Source organism: Ursus arctos, unplaced genomic scaffold (genome assembly GCF_023065955.2).
Source record: "Ursus arctos isolate Adak ecotype North America unplaced genomic scaffold, UrsArc2.0 scaffold_23, whole genome shotgun sequence".
NCBI classification, from domain to species: Eukaryota; Metazoa; Chordata; class Mammalia; order Carnivora; family Ursidae; genus Ursus; species Ursus arctos.
In genome coordinates this window covers 31,238,751-31,257,490 of record NW_026622908.1, presented here as the reverse complement: position 1 = coordinate 31,257,490, position 18,740 = coordinate 31,238,751, and the positions used below count along the sequence as shown (strand labels likewise).

At 53.2% G+C, this 18,740-nt stretch overlaps 1 protein-coding gene across 1 annotated transcript in view; it reads right to left on the bottom strand.

The window, feature by feature from the left end:
* The window catches only part of CREB3L1 (cAMP responsive element binding protein 3 like 1), a 35,370-nt gene extending 31,718 nt beyond the window's left edge, over window positions 1-3,652 (bottom strand). The window contains exon 1 of the mRNA XM_026512030.4: window positions 3,085-3,652. Within this exon, the coding sequence (XP_026367815.1) occupies window positions 3,085-3,186 (102 nt within the window). The 5' untranslated portion in view covers window positions 3,187-3,652. The remainder of the gene's footprint in view (window positions 1-3,084) is intronic.
* Between the last annotated feature and the right edge of the window lie 15,088 nt (window positions 3,653-18,740).

Genomic DNA, 18,740 nt, shown 5'->3' with positions numbered 1-18,740 from the left:
AATATACTGGGCAAACATCCTTGCAGCTTCCTGCTGCTCCCCTCTGAGAAAACAGCACTCCTCTTCCTCCTCCTTCTCCTCCCCACACCCTCCCAGTTGGGGCATCTCTGGGATCCAAAGCCATTTCTCTCTAGAGAAACTGGAGTCATCCCTTCTCCTTAGCCAGAAGGAGGAGGCAAGAGGCACAGAGACCTAGTATCCCTACCTGGAGACACAACCTGTTCTCCCTCTGGTCCTTTATTCCAGTCTTCTGAGCACCAGACCCTCTCTCCTACTGCCCAGGGGCTGAAGGATCACAGGATGCAAGGGACAAGGGCTCTCCTGTGGTCACATCAGGAACTGTGGGAGAGTGGGGGAGGGTGAGGGAGTAGAAGCCCCCCATATCTGGCAGAAAGGACAGCCCCTTCTGAGGGATGTCTCTGAGAATCACGTGGATAACCTGGGAACAGCATGAAGGTATCTTCATCGAAGGAAAAAGGAAAGCATCCCTGACCCCTCCAAGCACACTTGACTTGAACTGCATACTCATTCTGTCTCTGCCCAAGCGAATGTGTATTTCTTACAGAGTTGTGTCCAGGGTGAGCAGCAGAATTTTGGATTCTTGATTTTTGCGTGGCGCAACAGAGCACACACATTTTCCATGTGACGTTATGGCCTTTATCTGGATTTTTAAGAAGGATAGTGAATACCCTGTTCTCCATCTCCTAGACCGAGAAACACACAGACTCCATCCCTTTCCACCCTTACCTTGGAAGCATTTTCCTACCCTCATGCAGAATGAAGAGGGAGTTGGGGCTTAGGGTTGGTATGTGTCCTGGCTGTAAGGGCTCTTAGACATCTAAGTGGAGGTACCAGAGGAGGAAAGTGACTTGCTCAAGGTCACACAGCAACTCGTTGCTGAGTAGTTCTTACCACCACCCCATCTAGTTTCTGGAACAAGTTAACTATAGAAACTTACCTGCCAGGCATTTTCCTCCATTAATTTTTAATTAATTTTCTCACCACTATGGGGAAGGATCTATACCTCCATTTTTCAAATGAGGGAACCAAGGCCCAGAGGAAGAAAAGCCACTTGCCTGAATTGCCCAGCTGCCTGGTGGCAGAACAGCTAAAACCAAATCTCCTGATTCCCAGCCTGGGAGTTCTTGGTCACTCTTCTTCGAAATCCTTTCCTCTCCCCCTGCCTGGCCTGACCTTGCCTAGGTTCAAGGTCAGGAGTTTCCCCAGCAGGGCTTTCCCTCCACAGTCCCAGTGCTGGATACCACTGTCTGATCCTGCCTCCTTTCCTGCGCTGGACCAAGGCCCAGCTGAGCAGCTGGGGACACAAGGCTGAATGGAGGAGCAGGAAGAGGCTGTAGGCGGCAGAGTTCATTCAGAAGAAAGCCCCACTCAGCTGTTGAGGGCACCTCACGGTGGTGGCGGGGAGGGCTCTACCATCCCCCTTGTCTGTGCAGGTACAAACTCCAACAAACCCCTCTCCCTCTGACCAGTATCTGTTACCAACTCCAGGAGGGATGTACAGAACCCCCAATCCCTGCCACTTTATTCCTAGGATCTGTGCCAGACCATCCTTATAAAGACTTGACCCAACCTCTCCCCACTTTATAGACAAAGAAGCAGAGACCCGGGCTTGCAGTGGGATGCCAAAGAAGAGGCAGGACTAGAACGCTGCTCTCCCCACTACCAGCTCAAGTCCTCTTCCCTCCTCCACTTGGCCTGTGTGCAGAAGTGTGCTCCCTTTGACTGGGACCAGGGGCTATCCTCAGAAAGCAGGGCGACCCAGATCTCCCTAATAGAGGGCTGGGAGACCTCACACCCCATGCCTCCCTGACTCAGGTTCCTGTCCCTTGGCTTGTTTCGCCACCATCAGTTTAGAAGCCTGGGACAATTGAAGTGGAAGTCCAACATGCCCAATCCTTGGAGTCTCTGTGCATTTGGCTCTTGTCTGGCCAAGTTTATCCTGGTCCCACGAGTAGAGGCCAGCCAGCAGAGACCCATTAGATGGGGGTGTGTGTTTGTGTGGTTTTGTGTGTGTGTGTGTGTGTGTGTGTGTGTGTGTGTGTATGTGTAGAGAGAATGAGATGGGCAGTTCACTGCATGGGAGATCCCACCAGATTCCCCAAGCTGTCCACATTTCAACCCAGCAGGCCCTTCTGAACCCAAATATTTTCTTGCGTTGCGGAGCCCATGCCCCTCCCCCCAGCAGGGCTTTAGGGCTGAGCCTGAGAGAGGGAGGAAGGGAGGGAAGAAGAGAGAAGAAGCCACGTTTCCTTAGGGAGGGAGGGGAAGAGAGAGAAAGAGGAGGACAAGCTCAGAGACAGAGACAGTCACGAAGACACAGGGAGACATGAGGGACAGAGGAACAGACCTAGAGACACAGGGATGGGGAGAAAGATCTCCCTCCTCCTGAACGATCACCCTGTGCTGCCCTGAGCATCTGAGCGCGTCCGGTCTGTCCCTGGGGACCCTCAGGCCCGACTTGGTGGGGCGGCCGCGGCAGCACCCCTAAGTTTGCAGGACTGGCTCAGAACCCGGGTACGACTCTGGCCCCCCAAGGGGCGTCGGGTCCCTGGTCTTCCGAACACTTCCCTGTGCGCCCCCCAGCGGAGAACCAGCCGCGGAGCCACGGAGGTCCTAAAGGGGGCGCAGGAAGGGGCGCCAACACTTTGCGCCCAATCTGGTCCGGGAACCCCGGGGGTGGGTGGAGGACGGCTAGAAGACATGGGAGGGGAAAGGACTGGTGTCTCTAGGGCTCATATCCAGGGATCGGCTGGCCCCGACGCCTCGACGTCCCCTTCCCCTAGAAAGCCGAGGTCAATGTATCCGCGGATGGAGCCCCTAGGAGGGGTGCGCACTAGGGCAAGCTCAGAGGCTGCGGTCCAGGTTCGGGGTCTAGGGGGTTGTCGAGGGATCTAGTCTCCAAATCTCAGAGCTCTAAACACGTGTCTCTCAGGGACCCTGCACCGAGCCCCCTCCCCCGCTTCTGCCCAGTGTTGTGTAGTCCCGTCCTTGGGGGGGGGGGGCAGGCGCGCCGCGAAGAGGGGTGCGGAGTGGTGGAAGGAGGACGCAGACCCTTCATCTTACCGCATTGTTGAGGAAATCCGACTCGTTCAGATCCCCCAAGTCCAGGAAGCTGGATCCGGGGAACAGCCTGTCGGCCGGGAAGGGCTCCAAGACGGCGTCCATCGCGGCCGGCTCCGGAGACCCCCTTCGCCTGGGCTTCCCTCACTCCAGGGCGGCGGCGCGCCTGGCCCAGAGCTCCTGCCTGAGCGCTGGCTAGCGGGCGGGGGCAGGTCCGGGGCAAGCCCCGGGGAGGGGCGGGCGGAGGCGGCGCGGCCCTGGGTAGGGGGCGCCGGGGGCGCGGGGGCCTTAGGGCAGCGGCGCGGAGCTGGCTGGGCTCAGGGGCCCCGGGCGCACCGCGAGCATTTAGCCGACTCCTCCTCCTCCGGCTCCTCCCGGGGCACAGCTGGCTTCCATGGGGATCCTGGGAGTGGGGCTGAGGGCTTGAGGAGCCCCCCGGACAGGGTGGGAGCCCGGGGTGGGGGAGCTAAGCGCTCCCCCGAGACTGGGTGGCTGCCCGGCGCTCTGCTCTCTCTGCGTCTCCCTCTGCACGGCTTCTGTCACTTTCCTCTCTGTGAAACCTGGAACCCCTGGCTTGTTAGCCCAGCTGGCCGAGGCGCCACGCCCCCACATCAATATTCACGATAAATTTCATATTAATGAGAAGAGGGCGAGGCCTGAGGAACGGTCCCTCCTCTTTTAAAGGGACATCTACAAGCTAATCTTCCTTGACAATGTCTTCTGTTCTCTGGAAGATCACGGTAGGGGCTTGAAGCAAAATTACCCTGGAGCCAATAGCTGTGTTCCTGGAACCTCGGCATCTTGTTGAGGCTTTGCCAATCATTCTCCCATAAGTTCACGAGGGAGCTGAGTTATTTCCATTCTTCCAGCCTATGCTAGAGCCTGAACCAAATCCAAAGTTGGGCAATTCCATCTCCTGGGCCCCTCAACAGATCTTTCAATGGGGAGATTTTCACAGGTCTCCTCCTCCAGGGAGACTTCCCTGGTCTGCAGGATGGAGCAGTTAGCATCCTATACACTCAAGGGACACAGTGTGCTTACCTCCACAGCGGAGAGTCTAATGTGTTATTGTCATTGTTTGCTCACGTGTCTATGACACCCCCCCCCCCCACTCTGAGATCCTTCAGGGCAAGGACTGTATCCAGCGTTCTTGTGTGTGAAAGGGCCCAGTGAACAGCAGAAATGAGGCAAGGACCCCACTTCTCATCAATCGTCCAGTCCCTCTAATGGCTCAGAGGAGCAAGAAGTTGAAGAACAGTGGCCCTGGAGCTTGCCAGGTGTGGCTGGCTGCACACCCTATGGTCACCGAACACTCCCAGGCCCCCTGGATCCATGACCTAAGTGGCCTGCTCAGAAGTTCAGCTTAATCTCTTGAACCGGCTGATAAACAATCAGCGGCCACCTGAACAAATGCAGGGAGCCAGAAAGGGCACTCCCTCAGAGGGCCGGCACACCGGTTCCTGCCCAGAGGTCATTAATAGGATTAAGTGTGTCCTCTCAGTCTGGGGCTTTTAATTAGCTCAGGAACCAAAAAGCCTTTAAGAAGCAGAGATGTCATTGCAGTTAAGCCAGAATGTCACCGAAATTGCGCTCGCAGTGCCAAGGTGGGCACACACAGTGAGGCAGAGATAGAAGCTGTTTGCTTGCCTGGCGTAGGTAGGCAGGCACGTGGCTTTCCCTCCATCTCATGACCCAGTCGACATAGTTCTGGAGAATAAGGTGCTGACCCTCCAGGCGTCACATGACTATTAGCTCCCAGGTCTCCTGGAGAGTTTGCTTCTGAGAAGCTGAGAATATAGCCCACGCTCTAGGGACTGGTTCAGCCAGCAATGCAACTCCCAGCAGTCAGGGTGGGCCAAAAAGCAATCAGTTAACTCTTAAAACAGTGACAGGTAGAATTAGGGGGCTGAGACCATGGGTATGTTCCTCACATCTGGCCAACTGGGGAACATTCCAACACTGAGAATGTGGCTGATCCTTTTCCAAGAGTGGGGGGGGGGATGTGCAGTCTCTGGCTGGGCCAACACGCCAGCCAGTCTGTGGTGGGTGAGCCTGAGGTAGCAGGTGTCTGGGGTCCTGGTTCCCAAGCTAGAGTCCCTGCGGGCCCCCAGGAGGAACAAAAGTGTCCCTCTGCCTGAGGTTGGCTGGAAATTGTGCCTGTGTTCCTCCCAGCCGGCTCTGTAATTAGAAACAGAGGCACCATTTAAGTGATTGGGGAAGATTATATAGTTTTAGATAAATAGGATTAGAGTGTCCTCTCTTGCCTGATTCTTACCCAGGTGAACACCCCAGGAAACCATTGAAAATAATCCTGGGGAGACATTCTGGTTCCGGCACCTCCTGTGGAGTCTGAGAGGCAGGATCTCCCAGGAGAAATCCTGGGGTTGGGGGGCGGGGGAGGAGGAGAGAAGCGAGGGAATGGGCAGTGCAGAGCCTGGCGCGTAGTAGGAGTACGGTCATTTTTTTTCCTGGGATGAAGGGGATGGCAAAGTCCAGCAAAGACAAGAATGGCAGGGGATTAATCACACATTCTGTAAGCATTACTGAGCATGACGAACAGCCCCTAGACCAGGCACTGGAGGTACAGCGGTGATTAAGAATTTTTCCGCAGTCAATGAGGGAAGAACGGGCAGAAAAAATTTAAGAAAATGATTTCAGATAGTGGGAGGACCACGAAGGAAAGTAGTATGATGCAACTGAGTGGGGAAGGAAGCCCTTTCTGAAGAGGGGATGCGAGAGCTGAGAACGGAAGCCTGAACTGAATGGTAAAAGGGGGCAAAATGGAGGGAAAAGCATTCCAGACAGAGGGAACAGTAAGTAGAAGAGAAAGAGCGGGAGGGGCAGGCGTTGACGTGGGAGTGAGAGGACCAATGTGAAACCCCGGTCCCCTCCACCAGCCTGATACTTAAGGATCATAGGGAGGCTCGAGGCTCTGCTCTAGTCAAGTACTGAAAAGAGCCGTGCTAGTTCAGGTTAGAGGGGCCGCTTGAAGCCTTCTGTAGCACTGCATTCCTTCTGTATCTTCTCTTACGGATTTTCGGATTTTCGGGAGAGGAAATTGCACAGCTCGCTGGGTCTGAAGTTTGGGTTCTCTCCTAATAGGGAGGGTCTGCTCCCTCCCTGAACCTGTTTCCACAACTCAGCCCCTCTCAGGCCTCTTCTCTCCATCTGAAGGGTCAGGGGAAGGAGGCCAAAATTGGCTCTGCAAACACCCGCAATCCAGGTCAAGAAAAGCACAGACCATAACCCCTTCTCCTATGGGCTTAGGGACATCTGGTTGTTGCTCTCCAGCAGCTGTGATACTGTGAAGTGAAATGCATAAAGACATCCCAACCCAGGCAGTGACGCACGGGAGAGAAAGGACAGAGATAAGCTTCCTGCCTGTCCCAGACCCTGAAGGTCAGGTGGGGAGACGGGCTCCTTGTCTGGCTGAGCTGTGAGCAGGGGTGGTGTGTGTGTATCTGAGGGGGGGGGGGGGCTTGGGTGGGGACTGCCCCACTTTGATACCCGTGGAGAGTCACTGTCCTTCTCTGGGTCTCAGTTTCCACATCTATGAAACGGGAGATGTGTTAATGACGCAGAGGGTCCCGTCCTCTCCTAGGCCCTTCTAAGCATGCCTATGCCAGGATGGGTCTTGCCGGAGCGTGCAGGTGGGAAGGGGTGAAAAACCTGCCTGCTTGGGAAGCCTGGCACTCCAATATTCCAGGCTCCTGCCCGGAGCCTCCAGAAGGGTGCAAGGCTGGGTATTTACATTCGGCAGGCAGGCCCTGGGTGGTGGTGAGAAGGTCACCCAAAGTAAACCTGCCTTGTTTGCCTGGATTGTAAAGGGAAAAACACTTTGGCATACTCTAACAGGAACTTCTGAGAAATGAAAACATATTCATCCTGGAGATTAGGCTGACTTCCGGGGAACAGATGGGGCCCTTTGTTCTCTTGTGACTCCCTAACATGGGCTGCCCGGCTGCTCTCCCCGTGCCCCCTGCTGGGGCGAGCCGTGGAGTCCCTGGGGTGGCACCCTGCCCCGTGGGGGGGGGGTGGGCTTCAGACCCAGGCTCTCACTCTTCCCCACCCCCTTGGCCTGTGGTTCCTTCACTGCTCCACCCTGAACCATAAAAATACCTGAAATCTATCGAGCACTTACGTTGTGCCAGGCACTAAATACTTTACTTATATTACCGCGTTTAATTCTTGGAAGAAGCTTGTGAGATAAGCATCGTATTCGCTGATTCTGGGATGTGCGTTTCAGCCTCGCTGAAATCAGAGAGTGTCTTATGATCGATGGTGTGTGACAGTCGGGTAGTTGTTTTTCCTTCGTAATGTACAGAACGTAGTACTGCATGATACAAGCGATGGTATTGATTATTGGATTCGCTGAAACATGATTTGTTACCATCCCCAATCCTCAGATGAGAAAACTGAGGCTCAGAGAGTTCATGAATGACCATTCCTTTATTTTGCAGGAAACCAAGGCCTAGGGTATAGGAGGCTTGCCTTAGGTCACCAGCTTCAATGGGGCAGCGACAGGGCTGAAATCTGGGCCTCCAGGCTTTTTACCCGGGCCCTTTCCACTCACCCCAGATGAACTGGGTTTGCTCACTAGGGAGAGGCAGGAGCTGAGGGGAGGGCCTTCCAGGGCCTTCCTCAGCAGCTAGTGAATCACCAGCCACCCTGCCTTGGAAAAGGACCTTGAAGATAGATTTTTTCCCTTTCCAAATTCTCTGAAGACTGAAGTTCCTTAAGGACCAAGAAAACACTTGCCTCTCTTCCAGCGACTTTTCTTGGTAATTATTTTAGCTTCGCTTTCCCTGAATTTCTGTTCTACTGTCCCGTCTTTGGACTGGAGGCAGGCCCGCCCCTTGGCCCTCTGTCTGCCTGCCGCCTGGGGAACAGCTCCACCCGCTTCCGGCTTTGCTCAGTCCTGCTCTGAACTCACCCTTCTTTCCTCTACCTCGAATCACCTGTACCAAGTCTGCTTCTAGATGCCTCTATAACTCAGGCCACTGGCTCCAACCCCAGAAACATACGTACACTCAGGTATCCAGCCTCCAGCCCCTTTGCTTTCTAAGTCAGAAGTCAGGGGAGAAAAATCAACAAAGCCAGGCTTTCCTCTTGCCTCCATGAGCCCTCATGTTGTCGGGGACACTCCCCTGCAAATCCTGCCCTACCTAGGCCCGGCAGAGCTGCAAATATGGGACTGAGAGGGAGGGCAGGGGTATGGAAAGTCCAGAGGCTGGACCCTGCCCATTATCTGCCGCACTTGCCAAGTTCACCCCCTGCCCGCCCCTATGCCTCAGTTTCCCCAACCTCCAAGGCTGGCGAGGCCGAAGGGGCTCATCAGCAGGAAGCACAGAGGCAGCATCAAGCATTTAAATGCAAATTTGCTAAAATGCACCCAGGGAGTGTTCAGGTCAGTGGGGACTGGTAACCCTCAAGGTTAAGCCAGGCCTTCAGATTCTTTCCTGTAAAATGAGGGTCTGGAACAGGATGATGGCTCAGATCCCATCCTTCCAGCCCTGAGCTGCTAGGATTCTGTCTCCCTCTGTCCGGAAAGCAAATGTGGGCTTTGTGTGTGAGGAGCCCCTGTGTTCTCTGGGCATCGTTGGTCCAGGAGCTGAGTGTGCAGTCTGCGGCCGTGTGATGGTGCCTGCCCACGCCGCTTGGGCGCCTGATCCTGTGTCGGGAGGTGTGGACCGACCCGGGGGGGGGGGCTTCTGCCACTCGTGCCCACGTGCAAACCCGGGGGCGGGGGGAGAAAGCGCTAGCTCACACCTAGGAGTGGGCCCACCCCTCCGCGCACATACACGCCAGCGCGTGCAGCCGCAAATCTGGTTTCCATCTTCTTCCAATAGGCAGCAGGGCTGGGGGAAACTGAGTGGAATATTAATTGTGCTTTTGCACGTGGCTGAGCTCCATGAATGCGGTGGTAGGAGGGAGCAGCCTGAAGCTATGTGGGGAATGAGGGGCTAGCCACAAGAGCGGGGTTCCTTGGGGTTTACAGGCCTGTTGGAGGGGAGGCAGAGCCCTGAGACCCAAAAGGGTGGGTGGTGGGGGGAGGGAGAGACCTTCCGAGACCAAGGATCTGGGGACAGCAGGAAAGAATCTAGTGAGGTTTAGGGCAGTTCCTGCATTGGCCTTACCCGGAGCCTGGTACGTGGTTATGTATTTAATTAGCGGGTGCCAAGGATTGAAGAGCTCGCAGCTGCGTGCACGAAAGATCTCACAGATACTCCCTACCTGGGAGAAGACAGAGGACCGAGCAGGAAAGAAGGAAGGAAGGAAGTGAGCACATATTAAGCACCTACTATGTGCTGGCTGCTGCAAGGGTCACCGTCAGGCATTTTATTTGATTTCAAACACACAGAAGTCCTAGAAGATAACATCAGCTTCACTATGCACCCACTCCCCCTCCCCAACTTGCCCCCTTTGGAAGGTCCGGGCAGAGAGCCTTGTTGACTTCAGGGCACAGAGAAGCTGGTTGCTTCTGACTGGTGGGTCTCTTTTGAATCTCATGGCCACTTTGGATTTTGTGTCTCATTGCATTTCCTTCTTCATTTGGGCCGTCAGAAAGCTCAGAGGTGAATTTGCTGGGGCACATCTCTTGCAACAGGATCTCATGGGGGGAGGTGCATTTCACAAACTGACTGCGGCCCTCTCTTCATCTTAGGTCTTTATCCCCCTTTCTCCGTATCCTTTTGCCTCTATTAAAAGCTGTCGAATTCCATGGTCTGCAGGGCTTCTCAAGTACCTTTAATATACTCTGAAGTGAGATAAGGTATAAATACAATAATATTTTTACTATTATAGATGAAGAAGGTGAGGCTCAGAGAGGTTATGTTATTCGTCCAAGCTCACACAGCTCTTAAGCAAGAGAGTGGGAATTTGATCTTGGATCTGTTGGACTTAACCTTTGCACTATACCAGACTCTAGGACTGGCCAAGTTGCACAGTAACTGGGGGCTTTCTGGGGCATTGGGAGGAGCCTGCGGGCTTTGCAGACTCAAACCTTTGACTCTCAGTGGCCCTCATCCAGGATTCTCTGCTAGAAGAGCAGGTCCATGTCCAGGCTGCCATCCCATGTCATTCACAGAGAGAGGACTTTGAGGGCCATGGGCATCCCCCATCCTCAGGGACCAGCCCCAGCTCCCATGCCTGAGCAGAACAAATAGAAAACCAGCAGAGCTGGCCTTGGCAATCACCAGTGAAAGCAAATATATATTCCAGATGCTCTGAGGAACATTTCTGGAGTCTCCAGAATTGAAGGGCGGACTAATTCCCTGGAGAAAATGAATGGATGTGGGCCCAGGGGAGCCACATTTTTTCTCAGCTCTGTGGTAAGCAAGCACCCAGGATCCAAGGATCAGGGTGAGGGGCTCCAATGGTGTGTATTCTGGGCCCTGATCCCTTGCTGCACCCCTTCGGGCCTGTCCACCTGGAGTCTGTCTCCCCCCTGGGAGCCCCTGCGTGAAGACTTAGGGATTCCCAGGGTAAGCCTTAACTTATCCATTAGTGAATTCAGTCCTTACACGGGCTGGCACTGCACATGTGCTCTACAAACCTGGGGACCTCTGGGGAAGGCACAGAGAATGAGTCTAATCCGGAGTGGAAGGGGAGGTTGTTCTGAGAGCTGAAGCGGAGAATGACAGTCTCTGGCAACCCAGGGGACACTGGCAGAGACACACAGTGACATAGAGCCAATGAATAAAGACTCCGTTCGTCGGGCCTGTCCAGATGAGCCCTAGGGCCTCTAATGTGGGATGCCTGTAGACGCTAGCATGCATGGCCCAGAGGAGACATAATCATAGAAATAATGACTCTCACAACGTATCATATATTACGGTCCCGTTGCCCTTCAATGCTCTGCCAATTTGCAGCGAGGATCTCAATCTTCTGAATCTATAAATTGCCCCTATAAATCAATAGGACAAAGACCAACAGTCCGATAAATATATTGGAAAAAATATGAACAGTGGCTCTGGTACATTTATACAATAACAATGATCACGTCTCAGGATCTATGCTAAGCCTTTCCTATGCCTTTTCTTATTTAAGCCTCATGTAAGCCTTATCACAGCCCTTGGAGGCAGATACAGGGTTGCCCTGTTTTCCTGAGGCTCACACAGGGACTTGGTCCAATGTCATAGTCTGAGCTTATACAAAGAACCGCTTGGGATGACAGTCACCGCAGATGGGGACCCACGGCCTCAGGAAAATACGGCAGGGCCTGGGGAGGGAAAGTGAAGGGGGGGCTGCCAGCTGAGGTGGGATCCTCTCTACCTAGCAACTTGGGAAAAAGCCTAGAACCCCCAATATCTAGGTAGATGGCTTTTGAGGCTTTTTTTTTGTCTTTTTGAATTTGTTGAATACATACTATGTCACGTGACTCAAAACATTAAAAAAAGGAATACAGTGAGAGATAAACCTCCCATCCCTATATCCTCTGTCTTCACCACTACGTTCCCACCCTTTAACCAACATATAATCAATTTGATTACTTCCTTGGGTATTCTTCTTTGGGGTGTGTATGTTTGTGCGTGTCTATACATTTGTATCTATATTTCTCTCTCTCTCTCTTTTTTTTTTAGAGAGAGAGAGAGAGTGATGGGGAGGGGCAGAGGGAGACAGAGAATCCTAGGCGGGCTCCATGCTCAGTGTGGAGCCCGATGTGGGGCTTGATCTCACGACCCTGACATCGTGACCTGGGCCGAAATCAAGAGTCAGACACTTGACCAACTGAGCCACCCAGGCGACTCATCTCTCTCTCTTTTTTAAAGAGTGTATTATATATATTGTTCTATATCTTTTTTTTCCTACTTTATCTGTTTTGGAGATCTGCCTATATTAGTACATAAAGAACTTCCTCATTCTTTTTTCCCCCTTTAAATAGCTGCACAGCTACCCATTGTATGACTGTACCATAATTTATTTACCTGTCCCCAAATGATGGACATTTGGATTGTTTCCAAGTTTTTACTATCACAAACAATGCTGTAATGATAGCCTTGTTCAAGCACTGTATATCTGTAGGGTAAATTCTCAGGCATGGGATTACTGGGTCAAAGAGAATGTGCATTTGTAATGTCGATAGATATTGTCAACTAGTTCATATCAGTTTACACCCCCAAGCAGCAATGTACGACAGGGCTGATTTCTCTACAGTCTTTCAAATGGAGGATATTAGTAAACTTTGGAATGGTTTCCAGCTTGCATTTCTCTTCTATTAGTGAGGCTGAGAGTCTTTTCAGATGCCCTAGAACACTTTATGTTTCCTTTTCGGTAGACTCTGTTCATATTCTTTGACCTTTTAAAAATTAGTGGTCAGTCTTGTCTTATTGATTTTTCGAAGCTCTTTGTATGTTAGGGAGATTGTGCTGTGATTTATAGGGGCAGTGAGGCCACAATTGGCATCCCTCCTGGGAAAGGCTGTACAGGTAGATTCTTCCCCACACCTCCTTCCGCACGACGTGTGCCCCTCTCGCCTGCCCCCCATCCAAACTCAGGCACTTATTCAAGGAGCGTTTACTGAGTAAATGCTCCTGAGTGCTAGGCTCAGTGCTCAGACATCAGAGATCAGAGGTGAACAGACAAAGCCCTTAGGTTGCTCAAAGTCCGGTGGGGTCTCAGATCTGTAATCAGACTGGTTGTACGTCAGTGTGAGACGAACTGCAGTTCAGGGATTCAGAATGAGTGCTTCAGGGCACGGGACAGGAGGCAGAAGCTTCTGCCTCCCAGGAGACTCTGACATTTGTCTCCATCTGGGGCTGCCTCAGAGCTGCTAAGGCTTTGCCTGTCTCCCTTCTCCTTGTGGGTTCAGCCCTCACACCCTGATTGCCGAAACGCTCCGCTCCAGGAAGATGGCTCTCTCGGTACATATTTACAGAATGCTTACCACCTGCGAACCTCCCATCCTGTCCCCTCGGACTTCAGGCAACTTCCTTCCCTGCCCCTTGCTGGTTCTCACCGTCTGATTCTATCCTGTCCTGCATCGCTTACCACCTGTTTCTGGGCCACATTCCTCCACTGCCCAGAGGAATGTAGTCTTGATGGCAAGGAGCTAGACTTCCCTCTGAGTCCCCTCTCCTCAGTGTTTAGCATCCGGAGACACTCAGCGAAGGCTTGTTGGATGATGGATTGTCAGATGGCGTGTTGGCTGTTAGGGAAGCTGGAAATCACAGCTCACCTGCATTGGGGTATGGATGGGGGGCAGGCAAGATGGGCACACGCTGGGCACAGGAATGGGTGACAGGCCAGGCTGAAACCCCAGCATCAGGGCCCAGGCAGGAAAGGGTTAAGCTTGCTGGAGTTTTGTATATGAAATGGCACCAGAAAAAAAATGTGCAGACTAGCAATTGAGCCCTGTCTCATCCTGGTTCAAATGACATTGTCTGAGCTTCCCCAGCCTCGCCTCCTGCACTAATTACAGACCTTCCTGGGGAGGAAGACTGGGGCCAGGAGGTCTTCATTACAGGCTCCTTTGCTGGAGGGAGCAAACCCCAATGACCGAACCCAATGACCAAACAACTCTCTTGAAGAGAGGCCCAGGGGTTCCTCTGACGTGCCTCCCTGCTGCGGCCTGGCTGGGAAAGGGTTAAGAAGTAGGCATGGACTGGAGGAACAGGCCAAAGCGTAATGTTGGGGGGGGGGGTTAGGCCCAGGCTGAGCTACCCTTCCCTGGGCTCCACTTGCCTAGGCTTGGACCCCCCTCTCACCTCTTGCCCCCCAAGATGGCTGCTGCTGGGGCTGTGTCAGGGCCTCCCCTCTGTGGTCGCCTGCCTGCTGCCTCTCCCTGTGGCCTGTGGAGACCGCGCCTTCTTTAATCTTCCATTTATCTCAAGGCCTCGCCCCTCTGAGATTGGCTTTGATGTGGGCCCTGCTCCCAGGAGGGGAAATCAAGGGTTTCTGAGGCCTGGGCTGGACTCTGCCCACTGCCCCCAGCCCAGGCGGGGCCCAGAGGTCTCCTGACCATCAGGGCAAGACCCTGAGAGTAAACCCTCCCCCACACACAAGGTCCCTGATCTTCAAGCACATGGAAGAGCTGCTACCTGGGCCCCAAAGTGGAGGACAGGGCTCAGAAGCAAGAGTTTCATTACAACACTCTGCGACTTATTTTTACACCTGTCTCCCCGACTGCTCCCCCATCGACTCCCCAATGATAACAGCAATCGCAAAAAATTACCAGCATTCCTGCCTGCCAATGAAGTTCCAGGCAGCAGGCTAAGCATCTTCCACTTAGAACATAATTAATCCTTATAGCTATGTGCCGTCGGGATCATTTAAAGGGGAGGAAACAGGATTATTGATAGATTCCTGTTCATAAAAATTTACTGAGTTCCTACTATGCACCAGGCACTGTTCTAGGCACCGAGGGTGTAGTAGTAAACACAGTGGGCACATTCCTCCCCTTCTCTACTAGTAGGTCGTAAACAAACGGTCAGATACACGTAGTTTCATCTCATATAATATGAAGATAGTACCTTGAAGTATAGGGCCGTCATTTTGGACTCAGGGGTGTCCTGTGTGAAGCCACCGAGACCTGAGCGGCAGGAGGGAGTTCATTCTGTGACTATCTGGGGGCACCGTGTCTGGGAGAGGGAAGAGAAGGTGTGAAGGTCAGAGGTCGTTGCTTTGGTGCAGGCACAGCCAGGAGGCCAGTGTCCTTGCTTCCTGATGGCTCTTGACATGATTGTCGAGGGGTGCAAATGTGTCCTTGTGACTGCGTGTCCTGCCCCATGGGGCCAAGCCCGTCCGTGTCAGCCGTCTTTACCTGCGTTTGCCTCTGGATACATCTGTTTACCTGTGTTAACAGCAGCTGGAGGCCGCTGCCTTGGTCTGCCTTGTCTGTGGGAACCTGGGCTCCAGAGTTGGGGCAGAGGGAGTGGAAGACACAGACACAGAGGCCTCCCTCTACCTCCATCCAAATCCCGGTGCCTGGAATTCCCATAGCTGCTAGGCCCTCTGCCCCAGCTCATAGTGAAAAGTGATGGAATTGTCTGTATACCTGTCAGTCTAGCCCACCTGTCTGCGCGCTCCTGAGGGCCAGGGCTGCTCCAGGGAGCACCACGGTATCTGCTGGGTGATTGGTGCTTAGTGAGCAACGGATAGATGAAGAGATGAATAGTCCCTGGTCTCCGGAATCAGAAGGGCCTGGAGTTAGAGGGCTTCAGGACTCTACTTTAACCAAGTTACTCCTCCTATCTGGGCCTCAGTTTCCTTTTCTAGAAATGGGATTTTTTCCTTCCTCCCTCCCTTCCTTCCTTCCTTCCTTCCTTCCTTCCTTCCTTCCTTCCTTCCTTCCTTCCTTCCTTCCCAGTCCTCCCTTGTGAATGTTAGGGTACAGTCATATGTTCTGGGCATACAGACATTATTTAGAATCAGTGCTGCCCTCAAAGAAGCTGAAAGGTGGGGCGCTGGGTGGCTCGGTCGTTAAGTGTCTGTCTTCGGCTCAGGTCACGATCCCAGGGTCCTGGGATCCAGCCCCATATCAGGCCCCCTGCTCAGTGGAGAGCCTGCTTCTCCCTCTCCCTCTGCTGCTCCCCCTGCTTATGCGCTCTCTCTCTCTCTCTCTGTCTCTCTCGCTGTCTTTGTCAAGTAAATACATAAAATTAAAAAAAAAAAAAAGAAGCTGAAAGGTGTCACAGGAATGGGTAGCAAGAATTGCAGTGTAAAGTGAGAAATGTCCCCATGGTGGGTACCGAAGGGGCTCAGAGGCGGGAGTGGCCTGCTCTTCATTTGAGGGGAGGACAGGAAGATTTCCCCATACACGGGGTCCTTGATGTGGGTCTTGGAGGATAAGCAGGTGTTTGCCAGTGTTGACTTTCTGGGCAAAGGGGATAGCATTCCAAAGATCCTGGAGGTACGACAGAGCCTGGCACCTTGGGGAGAGCGCTGACACTGGGGTACTGGCCAAAACTTATCAAGGCCGGTAGGGCGTGGTGAGCAACAGGGCTGGAGAGGGCAGCCAAGGGCTAGATCAGTCAAGGCCTAGGCCCCTCCAAGGAGTTCGAAGAGTTGTCTGAAGGTAAATGGAGCCGCTGATAGATTTGGGGGGGGAGAAAAATAGCATGATCGGGATGCATTTTCAATAAACCGCTCTGCTGTGGTGTGGACAATAGATGGGAGGTGAGTAAGACTAGAACCAGCCAGTGGAGTTAGGAGGCTGTTGTGTTCTATCCAGGCAGGCGAAGATAAGGGCCTGAGCGAGGGTTAACAAGAGCCCACAGTTATGCGGCGCTGACTACATGCCAGCCCGGCTTGACTTGACGTTAAACATTTGCGAATATTATCACATTTCATCCCCACAGCCACCCTCTGTAGGTGCTGTTAGGATTACCTCTTCCCCTGCAGGACTTCTGGTTAAAGGGGCCCCATCGCCCCAGTGAGGACATTTTGCGGTCCTTTCCAGGAACCTGCCGCCCCCCACCCCTCCCCCACACAAAGGGCACACTAGCCTATACACACTGGGGGGTGGATCAGCCAGCACTGGTCATCTCAGGGCCAGACTCTGGCCCTCCCATGCCTCTCTCCTTGGGCCCCTGAGGACTGCCACACCAGGGTGGGGACGCGTCCCCTGAAGGAGTCTGGCCCTCGGGCCAGAGCCAGGCAAATGGGATCTGCTTCCTATTAAAGAGGTTTCCAACTGGCCATGTGGCTTCCCTTTGTGCTTCCTCTCCTGGGCCAGTTTGACATGCCGGCCTCCCCACTTACCTCTGTGGACTTTTCCAGGCCCGGTAGCCAGCTGGGCCAACTGACGTCAGGCCCCGGGTGGCCTGCGAGCAGCGTGCTGAATCACCCCCACCCGCCGTGGACGCCCCAGCCTCTACCTGCGTGTTGCTTTGTCCTTCACAGGTCAGGGCGTTGGTTTTCTTTTTAAATAAATAAAGCTGAACCTGACTCACAACTCAAGAGAGGCTGCAGCTTCGCTCAGAGCCATCAGCATCACCATGGTAACCGCTCCATCCATGGAACACTTGAAAATGTAGTTATCAACGGCGACACTGCCTCTTCCTTCTGGCCTCCCAGCAGCCCTGGGCCCGCACAGTTCTCTGATCCTCGGTGCCGGGCGAATGGCCCAGGGCTATGCCTGGCTCCCCTGAAAAAGCAGGGTGTCCAAAGTAGGGACTTGAGGCCCCCACTCATGCTAACCTGCTTGCTGCTTGCACATCCTTCTGGAAGACCCTGAGAAAACCTCCTTCATGCTGGGGCAGGCACTAGGGGTAGACAGTAAGCCCACAGTTCGGAGCCAGGAGTCCATGGTTTCATCCACGATTTCTACTGGGAGGATAAGATTGTGTGGCGGGTACAGCTTGCAGAGATGATAAGCCTAGAACTAAAATGAATGTAAGGATGATGGTAATAATAATAGCCATGTATCGAATGCCTACCCCTGCGAGCCAGGCAGCATATACTTATATTCGCTTTCTATACCTCGTCTCCAGTCCCTCACTGGAATCACTTACCTCGAGGCAGTTTTAATTAATTTAATAACATCTAGCATTTATCGAGTGCAGAGATACTCTGCTGAGCACTGATGTTTATTTTCACATGGGAAGCACCACGATTCTTTCCATTTTACAAAAGGGCAAACTGAGTGTTAGGGAGGTTAAAGAATTTGCCCGAGGTCACTCAGCTCCACAAGGATGGAACTGCTCCTTGGGCTCAGGTCTGACAGGTGTCCTCATTATTTTGTTACAGCTTCATGCTCAATCAAGGTGCCAACCACATACTGAGCTCCAGGTTCGCCTGGTTTATGAGATTTCCTCCAAACGCCTTGGTGGATAGTCCTCTGCCAGAATGGCCCCTGATCACGCTCACCAGTCACCTGGGGAGACTGAAAGAGATGCACATTCCGGGCCCACCAACACGAATTGCCTCAGGTATTCGGGTGCTGGCCAGAGGATTCTGTATTTGAGGCAACCCTGCAGGCTGAACTCCAACATCTGAGAATTTAGACTCGACTGGGCTCCTGAAGAGCAGGGACCACGTCTTCTCTGAGGCAGCCCCAGGGATTGGCGCAGGGCATGGCCCTGAGAAGGGACACAAAGAGCACTGGTAGCACTTGAGTGAAGAATGAATTGGGGGGGAGGGGGCGCCTGGGTGGCTCAGTTGGTTAAGCGTCTGCCTTCGGCTCAGGTCATGATCCCAGGGTCCTGGGATCCATGCATGCGGCTCCCTGCTCCGTGGGGAGTCTGCTTCTCTCTCTCCCTCTGCCCCTCCCGCCTGCTTGTGCTCTCTCTCTCTCTCTCTCAAATAAATAAAATCTTAAAAAAAAAAAAAAAGGATGAGTTGGGACCCATCAGATCCCCTAAGCCTTTCCAGGACCAGGTCCTCCCCTGGTTCCTGACAGTCCACGGTCTCTTCCGACTCACTCCCTGCTCCCAGCCCCCAGCCTCTACATCCCCCACCCCATCTTTCTCCTACCCAAGGCAGAACAGCCCACCAGGCTCTGCCCACCTTCCCCCCACCTCCGACTTCCTCTGCGAGGGGAACAGACGGGTATACCTGTTGCCAAAAAGCTGCTTCTGCTGCTGCTGCTGCTTCTTCTTCTTCTTCTTCTTCTTCTTCTTCTTCTTCTTCTTCTTCTTCTTCTTCTTCTTTTTGCAGAAACAAACTCAGACCCGTAAGCCAGCTTTCAAGGCAGATACTACCCTGACTCCTCGGCAAAA